The 13,275-nt window shown below is 41.6% G+C and overlaps 1 protein-coding gene across 1 annotated transcript in view; it reads right to left on the bottom strand.

The window, feature by feature from the left end:
- FAM83B (family with sequence similarity 83, member B) overlaps positions 1-12,878 on the bottom strand; it is a 47,057-nt gene extending 34,179 nt beyond the window's left edge. The window contains exon 1 of the mRNA XM_009078782.1: positions 12,435-12,878. Within this exon, the coding sequence (XP_009077030.1) occupies positions 12,435-12,878 (444 nt within the window). The remainder of the gene's footprint in view (positions 1-12,434) is intronic.
- Between the last annotated feature and the right edge of the window lie 397 nt (positions 12,879-13,275).

Below are 13,275 nucleotides of genomic sequence, written 5' to 3'. Positions count from 1 at the left end.
TTCAGAAGCATTGCTGGATTTCTAACATCAGGATGGTGTTCTGCAAGTTCTCACTGGGACAGACAGTGGATGGGGAAAAGCTACAACCACCACACTGCAAGCACTGGTTTCAGGGGTGCTGACTGGTATCCTCCAAGGCAGCTACATTTCTTTATCAGCCTGAGATCATATTCCCAGATGTCACACCTGGCACTGCATTCCAAAAAGATGCCAGAAGAGTCTAAAGCAGGTGGCAAACACAGGCAGCAAACTCATCTCTGTCTGAGGTGCACAATGACAGGTGAAAGGGCAGAGGAGATAGGGCTGTCCAAAGGGTAGAGCTGGAGTGGGGGGTGAGGGGAGAGGGGAAGCAAAGAGAACTCCAACCAAAATGTATAGGTTTCCTCTCATTAAGTATGGTCACTTCTGGGGGGTAGGAGCAGAAATGCTGCATGTTACAGACACTGTGCATGATTTTCATGCCTTGCTTCCATCTCTTTCATACAGATTTACTTCTGCTTGATGTGCACCAGCACAGAGCAGAACCCATATGCAGAGTCCATTGATTCAAACATTGGTCCATCTGCATATGTCTGAAGCTCTCCCCTTCCACCACGCTGTAAGACTCCAGTAGCCTCAAGCTGTCACCATTTTCACTCTCCAGAGTGTTATGGTCCCTCAGAGGGTCTAAACAGTGTTTAGTTGCTGCACTGGTTTCTAATAGGAAGCCTTCCATCGACTGAAAGGACTAGCAGAGATCCCTGCTTCTCTGTCATGCTTCTTTCCCAACTCCCAAGTCCAGCACATCTTTTCCTTCCTTTTGATTCCTCAAACAAGCACTTCAAGCCCTGGCTTTGCAAAGCTCTGACATTTACACAGAAGAACTCGCTGCAGAGATTACACTTAACTCTTCTAACTTCAAGACAAAGTACTGAGCCTTTACTTGGGACAGAAATCGTGTACTGGGAGATTGCAATCTTGTATCATGGCACTTCAGGTCTGGGCTGCACTTTCAGCATTAAACTTATGCATAAGAAATCAAATCATCTGGCTAATTAGACTTCTGACACGAGTGGCTTACTGCCATTCAGTAAGTTTAGAATTCATACTAATTAGACTTCTGACACGAGTGGCTTGCTGACATTCAGTAAGTTTAGAATTCATGGACAGAATAGATGATGATATCCCTGCAATCATATTGTGCATCAGAAAATATAATGCTATTACTGGGGCTCAGGCAATGCTAAAACATGAAACAAGGTGATAGCAAATAAATAAACAAATAGAAGGATCAGGCATAATTCCCAGTTTCATCTCTATGTTTAGTTTCCTCATTTCAAAGGTTGCCAAGGGACATGGTGGCTGACCCAACCCTGGCAGTGTTCAAGATCAGGTTGGATGAAGCCTTGAGCAACCTGATCTAGTGAGGATGTGTCCCTGCCCAGGGCAGGGGTTGGGACTAGATGATCTATAAGGTCCATTCCAACCTTTAAATTCTATGATTCTATGATTCAATTATATCCTTTGAGCAAAACAATATAGGTATTGTTACATTTTAAAGCAACTTTCTGTAGACTTGCAGAGTACATACAATTATATCAACATGTAAGTGTCTGATATTTTTAGGCCCATCCTCAGCAAAGACAGGTTACAGATCTCTATCAAACACATTCTGTGCAGCCACATATACCTCCCATTATTTAAAAGAAACCCACACCCTTGACAGTCACTTTTCAGGCAATTATTGCATGTCTGTGCTAATCCACCATTAGGCAGTGCCAAGAAATTATCAGACCAGCAGACAGCTTCAGATATTACTGTGCCCTGTCATGCTGGATAGAGACCTGGTTGCTTTGACAAGCAGTATCTCTCTGGCATTTGAGGCAAATCAGATTTGCTGGCTGACACTGCCACTTCTGTTTGCTGCCTCTGATATCTCTGATCTCTCAGTAGGGTTGGACTCGATGATCTTTGAGGTCTCTTCCAACCTGGTTGATTTTATGACTCTCTGATAAGGTACAGCTCACTAGCAGGGAATTCTGCACAGCTTAAAAGGAGCTTAGTCCCTTAGTGGATATTTTTTAAGAAAGGTCCCACTGAGTATCATATTTCTGTGCTGGTTATTTCATCTCATCCTCATTATTATTTCTGGCCTATTGAGCATCAAAAGCCCAGAAGAAAAACACTTAACTACAACACCTTCTGTGGGCTGATGCCACTCAGATTCACCTGAATTTGAAGGAGATGTCTAGTGCTTTACCTAGTGTTTAAGCCATAAAGGGAGTTTATTGAGCTGAAGTGCAGCCTGCTTGGCAAAAAGTGCCTGCAGCTCCAGGAAACAGCATGAAAATAACTCTGAGATGTTCTATCTGCTGTTTGAACTAAAGGCACACCCATTTGGCTACCTGAGCACACAATCCTGTGCTACTGTTTGAGCCTGATTGCTAGGGGATGAAGCAGATATCAAAGTATTCTTTTCATCTCTGAGAGATACAGTGAATAACTTCTCACATTATCCTATCACCCAGCTTGATCTCTGATAGCAGAAGTGAAAAGGCCTGAGGAGATCTGGTGCTGCAGTTAGCAAAAATCCCCTGATAAAAGATGCACAACAAAAGTTTTCTGATGGCAGCTTCATGCCTACATGCCTTGCTGGGGAGAGCAGGGGTCACCATGGACCCTGTTTTTGAGGAATCTGTTCTGCTTCCCTCATATCTTACATCTCCTGGGCAGTCAGAGCAAGCACTGCAGACCAAGAGACAGAACTGGCTAAGATAAGGATCCTAGATAAGGTAGGAGAACACCCTGCATATATATCTTGAAGACACACCCTCCTTATCTGAAGATAAGAAAGAACTTTATGCTTTTACAGATGTTTTGAAAAGTAAGCACTGCAAGGTTATAGTCTGCAGCTGTTTTGGAGAAGTACTGATGTTCCGCCGAAATTGGTTTTCATAACTCTAAATCCACAATTGTGATTTTTATTATCAACTGAAACCACAAAGGCACGAAAATAAAAACTGGCCCCTACTTTCTCTGAGTACTGTTTGCTCATGTGTGACACTCTCAGGCTTTTGGTTTACAATTGTATCTTTTTTTTTAATTGTGATTGATATTCATTTAATACTCAATGTGGCTCAGTATTCTCATTTATAAAACTGCACACACTTTTGTCATGTGCTTTGATGACTAAGGATAAAGGAGGGCATATAAAATCTGAGCCTACTGTTTATATTGCAGTAGAGGTATCTCTCTGCTGGCTGGCACCAATCAGGAAGACTAACCCATATGATATGCAGACATGCAGTAAAACATAGCGATTTTTACAGCTTCAGTAAACAAACACCCAAGATATGTGAAAAGAGGTCAAACAAAGGCAAGGAAAGCAGAGATGGTTAGTCTGGCTGTTCCCGCTTCTGTACTTATAATGTGAATAACACTAAGTTCAACTGGCTTACTGATCAATGGGCTGTATACTGAAAAATTACTAATTGTTGATCAAGAAAGCCATAGACAGATCTTGCAATTATTTGTTTTGAACAGCTCTATTGAGGTGAGTCATTTTATGGATGTCTGCAGATACTACTGTGAATCAGCAAGCTCAGCACCAGTTACACCCTGCTACTGTTGTGATGGGCACTGCTTCACTCCTTCCAAAGGTAAACTGCAGCAGGACCTGAAAGAGTTAAAGCCCTCTGACGTCTCAAGTATGCTGACAGCATTTTTGTAAATGTGGACTTTAACTTCATGGCAACTTTCTTGTACCTTTAGTAGAAAATGGTTATAGACTTACTTTGTCAACAGGCTAATAGGAGAGGTGTGATAGCACTGCTATCTATGGCAAAGTCTGCACTTCTTTCAGAGAGGTAAATAACAATGTGCACTTTGAACCCTCTGTCATCTGTACTGGAATGCCTGCACTACTTCCCAGGGAAAATAATGCAGCATTAAGCAAATTGTTCTTTAAATAATTATAAGTGAAGTAGGTACTTGTACTCAGGTCTGACATACGAGGAAATGTAAAACATGTAACTCGGTGCCATTCAATCCCACTCCTTCCAAAAAGAAGAATGGGAAATGGGGAACTTTTTGGTTTCCTTCCTGTCAGCACTTCTCCATTTGACATGTAGTTTCTATCATAGAATCAGAGAATGACAGAATCAACCGGGTTGGAAAAGACCTCCAAGATCAAGTCCAACCCTACCGTGGTCACTAGACCATGGCACTAAGTGCCACATCCAGTCTCAGCTTGAAAACCTCCAGGGATGGGGAATCCACCACCTCCCTGGGCAGCACATTCCAATGCCTGAGCACTCTCTCTGGAAAAAATCTCTTCCTAAAATCCAACCTAACCCTCCCCTGGCACAGCTTGAGTCTGTGCCCTCTTGTCCTGCTGCTGGCTGCCTGGGAGAAGAGACCAACCCCCCCCGGACTCCAACCTCCTGTCAGGGAGTTGCAGAGGGTGAGAAGGTCTCCCCTGAGCCTCCTCTTCTCCAGGCTGAACACCCCCAGCTCCCTCAGCCTCTCCTCATAGCACTTGTGCTCCAGTCCCTTCCCCAGCCTCGTTGCTCTTCTCTGGACCTGCTCCAGCCCCTCAATGTCCCTCCTGAGCTGAGGGCCCAGAACTGAGCACAGGATTCAAGGTGTGGCCTCACCAGCACCGAGTGCAGGGGCAGAATCACCTCCTGGTCCTGCTGACCACACTGTTCCTGCTCCAGCCCAGGATGCCATTGGCCTTCTTGGCCCCCTGAGCACACTGCTGGCTCCTGGTCAGCTTCCTTGATAGGAGCTGTAACTGTGCTACAAAAATACTGCTGCAGTATTGCAGGTATCTGCATACCATGCCATGCTCATTTAAAATTCTACCACAGCTAGGATAATACTTTAGTTTCCAAATTCTGACACATAACAAACAAATTTAAAGTTTAAAATCACCCCCAGTGGGTCCCCCATTCCTCAGAGCATCACTGGCTACATTGGAAAGCTATCATGAGATCAAAAACTATGCTAAAACTGCAAAAGATGAATAAAAGCTTATGGCAATACGAATGTGAAGTGATTAAGCCTCTAGTTCTTCAGGCAAGATTGTTTCCTGGCTGAAAAAAAATTCAGAAAACTGAGATCTCTTGAGGATAGGAATTCAAATAGCACTTCAACAGTATCAGGGAATTTTGACAAGCAAGAAAAGGAGAGGGACAAAACCCAAACAGACTGGTCTGGCCACTGAAAGAAGCATTTTGCCTGGCTAAAACTACTTTGAATCAATGGGTTTGTATTTATAGCATATTATGATCTGTAATTGCCTCAGCATATTGTAGCACAATGTTATTGTTGAATATGATAAAGAACACTAATCTACTGAATGTGCAAAAAGCATAATGACTTCTTAATGGCACTTTTGTTTAGACTGGCAAAGGGTTATGCCAATGGGGGAAACTGTTTTAATGAAGAGAATTGCTACAAAGCATATGTGTACACTTACTTCTTACATATATGTGAATGAGACAGGCACTAATAAAGAAATACAGCTGCCTGCAATATCTGGCCTTTCATTTTCCCCATTCCATTTTTAAATTCATCCCAGAGGTGTGGTATTTTGCCAACACATCAGCACAGTCATGGCATAAAAATGGCAACAACTGTACATGATCTAATTGCATCTTTTAGCACAAAAGATGAATATTGAAGATGCCAAAATAGTCTTGCAAAGAGAAACCTGTGAGTAAAATCCCACCAAAACTGATTAAAAGTTACACTAACAGATTCCCACTCCCCCAGGCTAGTCCTTGTCTCTACCTGCTTTTCAGTTTGGGATGCTTTCAACCTACGTAAGGGCTAAAAGGAAAAATTCTGGGTTTCATGTTTGGAGCAACAGTGTATAAGAATTGCATTTCACAGAAGTCACAGGCTTTCCAGATTATAAAAGAGCTTGCAGCCATGTCCCGTTGATGGCACTGCTCTCTGCCTGCATGGTGAGTGCACTGCTGGGACTGCTCTGGGACTACCCTCACATGGAAGGAGCAGAAGGGCAGGGAGAGACAGGGACAGGCAAGGAAAATGGCATCAAGACTCCAAAGGCAAATCCAAGCAGAGAAAATACCTGAAATAATGACTTTTTATAAGCTGTGGTGGCAAAAAAATTGATATTGCATGGCACAATAATCACCCCAAGAGCAAGACGTGTCCTCATCCTCACCCTGTGTGATGAGAAAACCTGGGACATGACCTGACTTTCTCTAATAAATCTATCCAAAACTAAAAGTTCCATTTCACTTGGAAACCATACATGATTGCCATGCTGGTTTTCAACTATCAGGAAGTCATTTAACAGAAGTTGGAGGGAAGTGAGTGATGGATTCACTCTTCAGAGGTTCAGCTGAACTAAAAGGCACTTGCTGAAATCCTTGTGGGGCAGAATATTTTGGCAGGAAAAATGTTGCCTGTATGTTTTCAGCTGGGAACTGAGTAGTTTTATGTGTGACTCTCAGTTTAAAAAAGCTATCCACTGATTCTCATACACTCTACAGATAATACAGAAAACATCTGGGTGGGACAACTGCATTTTTCTGTTCTCCCTCCCTGAATTCAGCAGATTGCTCTGGCTTTTATGAAAAAAAAAAAAAATGCAGCCCCTCTCTCTCATCTGCTTGGACTGTTGCAATTAATGAGCTAAAAGAAGCATTGCAACAAGCACAATTCATTATCATTGTTCCAGTCTGTGTTCAAATTATATTTAAAATAGTTGGCAAAGAGCATTGCTGAGACAGCAATAGAAGTTGCTCAACACACCCATATTCTACAAGTTTCTTTCTGTACAGAAACATCACTCTTCGTGTAAGCATGTAAAGAGTTTGATTTTCTTTCATAGAATTTAGGGGTTGGAATGGACCTTACAGATCATCTAGTCCCAAGCCCTGCCCTGGGCAGGGACATCTCCTCACTAGATCAGGTTTGCTCAAGGCTCATCCAACCTGGCTGTGAACACTGCCAGGGTTGGGGCAGCCACAGCCTCCCTGGGCACCCTGGGACAGGGTCTCACCACCAGAACAGGGAAAAGCTTTTTTCTCACATCTAACCTAAACTTCCCCTCCTTCAGTTTGAACCCCTTGTCCTCTCACTGCAGTTCCTAACACAGATCCCTCTCCAGCTCCTTGTAGGCCCTTCAGATATTGAAAAGTTGCTCTGAGGTCTCCACACAACCTTCTCTTCTCCAGGCTCAACAGCCCCAACTCCCTCAGCCTGTCCTCACAGGGAGATGCTCCAGTGCTCTGAGCAACTTTGTGGCCTCCTCTGCACTTGCTCCAACAGTTCCATGTCCTTCTTATGCTGAGGACACCAGAACTGTGTGCAGCATTCCTTTAGGGTCTCCCAGAGCAGAGCAGAGGGGCAGAATCCCCTCCCTGCTGCCCACACTCCTGTGGATGCAGCCCAGGATTCCATTGGTTTCTGGGCTGAGCTCACACTGCAGCTCATGGTGAGCTAGTACCAGGCTATTATTATTGTATTATACACATGACCAAATGAGATTAATAGTGAATATTAATGAATTCATATGAACAACAGTGAATTATTATTAATAAACAATTAATAGTGAATAATAGTGAATTAATAGTGAGTATCTTTTTCTGCAACAGGTGCCCTCTCACTCTTACCTGAAACAACACAAAACATAATGGAAAAAAACCACCCCAAACAAAAAGAAAATATTTTCCTTGTTATGTGTTTGTAAAATGAGTCAACTCTTTTTGTTTATTTCACTAGGTGCTCTGCTCTAGAAAACAGCACGGGCATTAGATTTTGTACATAACTCACAAGAATTCAAAGCAAGTCCTTTTGGACTTACTAAGTGCCTACAGTCCAGCAACACTAATAACAAGTTACACTCCTTCACAGTGTGTAACTTAATTCTTTCCCAAGGGTCCAAGTTTTGCAACCTTTTCTCCCATTAAAAGCCTCAATCATGAGTAATTCAGCAAAAACAACTGCCTTCTTTTATTTTCCAAAATGATAACACACTAACCCTCTAAATTTTTATTTAAGTTTCTAAGCAATTATATTTCTCTAAGTCTTACGACTCTCTGTGACTTTATGAACCCAATAGGCTGCTAGTCTATTTGAATAAAGTTAAATCAGTGAAAGTATTGCATATTTATTCAATAGCAACTTCATACATTCCACCCCAAATCCCAAAAGTATGTCAGGAAAGTCTTTCAGTGTTTTCTGGCTTATGCTGCAAACCAACAATCCTTGGGTTGTCTAAACATGGTTCTTTGAAAAACAGGTTTTCATTCTCTCCAGGAAAAACAGCTGTTTATTTGGCTATCAGTCTGAAAGACTCAGCTCTGCATTCTTTGTAAAACTCTACAGAAACATCTCCATGGTCAACAGAGGAATCCAGTTAATGAAGTAAGAGAAAAATACACTGCCAGAAGGACACTATGCTGCTCTGTCCTGTCTTTTCCCTGTTGCCTCACCCTGTCAATTGTACCTGAGAAAATAGTACAAGATGTTTCTTGCACACCTGTACTAGCCTCATAAGTGATGGTTTTGAGGCAACTCTTGTGAAAAGTCAGAGAGAGGACACTTCATTACTGAAGCCTCTGTGTTACTTTATAGTAAGACAAGGAAGTTTCACATTAACCTGACACAGATGAGTAATCATCTTGATATCATTTCCCAGATGAATAAGCCTCTCAGTAAAAACTGCTAAACATTATCAGTTGCTGTTCAGACAGTCCAGGTGTGATGAGTCAGGCTGTAGAAGCACCTCAAGCTTCAGAGAAGCCGGAAATCTGCCAATGATTAAAGGTAGAAGCCTCCAAAACACAAGAGAAATAAGGCTACTAGCTTGTTTGCAAAAGTCTGTCCATCATTAAGGTCAGACAGACCTTGCAGTGCTTTTTCCTTGCATGGTTATATCAGCATGTGAAAAAGCCTCGTGTCTCCCCAGCTGACACAGTCAGGCCAAACAACCTCCTTGTGTGAACACAGGTTATGTTGACAGAGGAGGGTGGTTGGCAAGCTGTATCATTTGGAGATGAGGTCTAGTTACACCAACTGCAAACCCATTTTGTTGACATCTTGGTTTGACCTAAGGCACTCTGCTAACATCATATCTAGCCCACAGAAGTGCTGGAGCATAGATGGCAATGTAATGTCATGACATGTACAACACAGGCTCCCTGCCCTAACATCAGTTCAGAGACATATATCACAAGGATGGATTCATCTGAAAATGGTTAGCTCATTTTTCTAGAGTTTAGTAGTATTGATCCTTTTCTGTAAGAAAAAATCCATTATTATATCTCCAGTACATTACAATGAAGGTGATGTGCAGATTATATATCTAAGAAACACGTGACAAGATTTTCTTACAACAATTTTTCATAGTCACTGGTTTTGGTCTAGTGTAGCATAGCCTTACAAATGATTTTCCTCTTTAGTCAGGAAAAAATCACTGTCAGCAAGCAAGTTGCTAAATGTTGTTTACAACGTGCCTTCTTAAGGTCAAAATTAACATATGTAATAATCATTTTAAGGAGTGACACTGTGATGCATCAAGCATGAAAGAGGTCAAGAGTAAGTCCACTAATAGTGTCATCTTATCCCAATATTCAAAAGAATCGAGGTTTCAACTTCTCAGTCTCCTCCATGAATTTTGGGGGGAGTATATAGCGATCAATACATATTGAATGGGCTCCTTCCCAGGGTGAATCAGTCAATACATATTGAATGGGCTCCTTCCCGGGGTGAATAACTGCAGAAACACTCTCTGCCTTGCCCTTGTAGGAGCTGCTTTCCTACTGCACTGAGTGTTCAGGCAGCACAGGGAAATCGGTGCCTGAACTCAGACACTCATATTCCTACTGCACTGAGTGTTCAGGCAGCCCAGGGAAATCAGTGCCTGAACTCAGACACTCATGTTTGGTGCTTAAAGCTAGGTGGTGTTAATATGCTCAGCTCCAACTACCTGTTTATTATCACACAGAAGTTTGCTGGTGGTGTTAATATGCTCAGCTCCAACTGCCTGTTTATTATCACGCAGAAGTTTGCCGAAATTCCCACAGATTTTGCTTAGAGCTGTGCTGGCTGAAGATGATTTGCTGATTTCTTCATGGGTTTCTGGTTTTTATCATAGAATCATAGAATCAGCCAGGTTGGAAGAGACCTCAAAGATCAAGTCCAACCCTACCATTGTTACTAGACCATGGCAGTAAGTTGTAAAATTTTCCTATTGCCTTTGAATATTCTCATAGGACTACACATCTCCACTCCTGCATAACAAAGCACTCTGTTTAACATAACTGCATTTTTCTAAGTGGCTTAGGAGAAGGATGCTAGCCTGTTTGAAAAGTGTTTGCCTACTGTAAGCATGTTTTAAATACCTTACTTTACCTTACTTAAGAAATCCTTTAAACTCTTCTATGCTTCTGCAGACAGGAGAGGCTGAACAACACTATGTCTTCTAGATTTAATTGCTGCTCCCTGAAGCAACCAACCTGTATCACTGTATCAAGAGTGTTATGGTTGTTGATGTTGAGGTCATGCTGATCAGCTCAACAAAGCTTTCAGCTGTCAGATTTGACAGTGACACATACAAAACATCCTCTTTATAAAGCTGAAGAGCCACAAGTACATTGGGGACCCAATATACTACGAGTTCAACCTGCTTCCAAAGAGAAGCAAGAATCACACCTCATTTTTTTCTATAGCTGTATTCAAAGGAGGCATAGTTTAAAATGGTATTACCAGGCAGCAGCACTAGCTAAGAGAGGTTGGAAAGGGACTGGATTCATGCAGCTAGGCACAAAAAGCATGGCAACTAATGAGGAATGGCCTTTCTCCATGGCATTTCAAGACCTTGTAGCAGAACTGAACTGGTCTTCACAATAGAGTTAACTGTGGTTTCCCTTACAGTGGATACATTGGTAGGTCAGGAGTTGCAGTTGCAAAAGAGGATTCTGGGGAAGTCATGGGCAAGTCTTAGCACATACCAAAACAGAAAACACCAAACCTCACTCTAAAAGGGACAAAGAGGGAGAAAAGTAATTAACTCTTCCTTGAACATACAGTCATTCTAAACTATAAACTGCTGGATAAAAGGCCTAGTGATAACCCCATTATGGCAAAAAATTACATGATTTATCTAAATATGAGAGAGGCACTGTAAAAGGATGTTGTCCTTCCCTTCGCCTCCCTTTTCAGTCCATTTCTACTCCACATGTTTACACACATATTTCAGCAACTGAAGTGTTTACAGACACACTCAAGCTAGAGCCTGTTCTGCTGATTTAAAGCTCATAGTCATGCAGAACACAATTTTATTTCACAGGGAAGAAAGGAGAATGTGAGGTACTTGCTAGGAATACTTTCGGAACCTTGTCACATCCATTAAAGAGGAAATGTGACCTTGTGTCATAGAATCATAGAATCATAAAATCAACCAGGTTGGAAGAGACCTCAAAGATCATCAAGTCCAATCCTACCATGGTTACTAGACCATGGCACTAAGTGCCACATCCAGTCTCAGCTTGAAAACCTCCAGGGATGGGGAATCCACCACCTCCCTGGGCAGCACATTCCAATGCCTGAGCACTCTCTCTGGAAAAAATCTTTTCCTAGAGATTGTCAAAGAGACCTGCATGCTAATGCATGTTTTTGTGGGGTTTTTTTAATTGTCATTGTTTTAAACATGAAAGTTTCAAACTGACACACTGAAAGCAAAAGGAGGTTTGGAGGTACAACCTCCTATCGCTGCAGTGTAAACTGGGTGTGCCATGGGAAACTCGAGGTACAAGTGCCCCTAAGAGGAGACAAGTACATTTGGAAAAGTATCCACATTTCTAGTCATTAGTCAGAAACGAAGGTAAGGTACTCAAGCAAAATCTATTTCCTTGTTGCCTAAACCTGGTTTGTTTTTTTTGTTCTAAGCTCTCTTTAATTTCTGCAAGGACCCGCAAAAATCGTAAAACTTGAGAATCTCCAGGTACACAAGTCTGATGATATACACCAAGGTGTTGTTTTCTCATAATAACCACCTGCCATGCCAAAGCAATGCATGTTCCCACTGATGCAAGAAAGAAACTTTAGTATGTATCCTGGAGTTATACAGAATCATATCACTTGAGGCATATTCAACTGAGGTTAAAGAACAGATGTATTGATTACCTACGAATTTCTCAGAAACTGATCAGCATTAGAGTGAAATGGTAATTATGCTTCATTATACCTCCAATTAACCCCTGATCCCTTGGAAATATGGATAACAACATCAGTTCATGTGACACCAAGGGACTGACGTCAGTCTGGGAAAACCTTTCTGTTTGAATTGTGAGCAGTCAGCTAATTTTTTCCTGCTAGGTAAAAAGTAAAATGAAAAAAAAATAAGTTGTAATAAAACACCAGCTAGATAATTAATGCCACTTTTTTTTCCCAATAACATGTTTCATGTTTACCTTTCTTGCTTCTCTTATCATCTTCCGAATAGTTTCCTTTATGGTGTAAGGCTGTGCTCGTGGGGGATGAAAAAGCAGATCAATATTCGTGCCACCAGAAATTCCAGGCATCAGGTAGGGCCAACCTAAGTCAAGATTTGGAGCTTCCACATCTGATTCGATGGGCCAGTAGGTTCCCGAGGAAGAGGTGTCATCAATGGCATGGTTAGAGGAATAAATTGTGGTTTGGGGAAGTTTGTGAACATTGTTCAATATATAATCAATTTCCCCATCTGCTAGGAACTCTGAGCATCTCTCTTTGGAAAGAAATTCTTTGTAGGCTTCTAAACCTCCTTCAATCAGAGCATCGATAGCTATTCGGTACCATTCCTTGTAATGAGGTTCAATATAGTTGTCTGCTCTGCATTCATCATGTAAGGATGATAGCAAAGATGAAGTCTCCATTTTCACATAGATTTTGGATAGAGTCTCTTAAACTTCCATTCATGAGCTGATGAAATGTATCTGCAAAGATAAAAAAAAAGTAAGAAATCAATCAGAATATTTCTAGACGTCTATGGCATGCACACAGATATTATCTAAAAATACTTTCCTTGGAATGTTACTCTCAGGTTTTCTAGCATCTTCCAGGAATTTAACAATGGCTCAGAGACTAATATTGCCAAATGAGTATTAAAGAGAGAGACATAGAGTTTTTACATAAGGCAAAACTAAACACATAACTAAGTGATTTCATGAAGTTCTTATATTAAAAGCTACATCAGAGCTCATAATAGACTGAAGATCTGTACCAGTAACACCAATACATACCCAGTGCATGTTCCAATATGCTATCACACGT

This window comes from Acanthisitta chloris, unplaced genomic scaffold, assembly GCF_000695815.1.
Source record: "Acanthisitta chloris isolate BGI_N310 unplaced genomic scaffold, ASM69581v1 scaffold2137, whole genome shotgun sequence".
Taxonomy (NCBI): Eukaryota; Metazoa; Chordata; class Aves; order Passeriformes; family Acanthisittidae; genus Acanthisitta; species Acanthisitta chloris.
The sequence above is the reverse complement of the archived record's forward strand: the minus strand, read 5'-3'. Positions and strand labels throughout refer to the sequence as shown.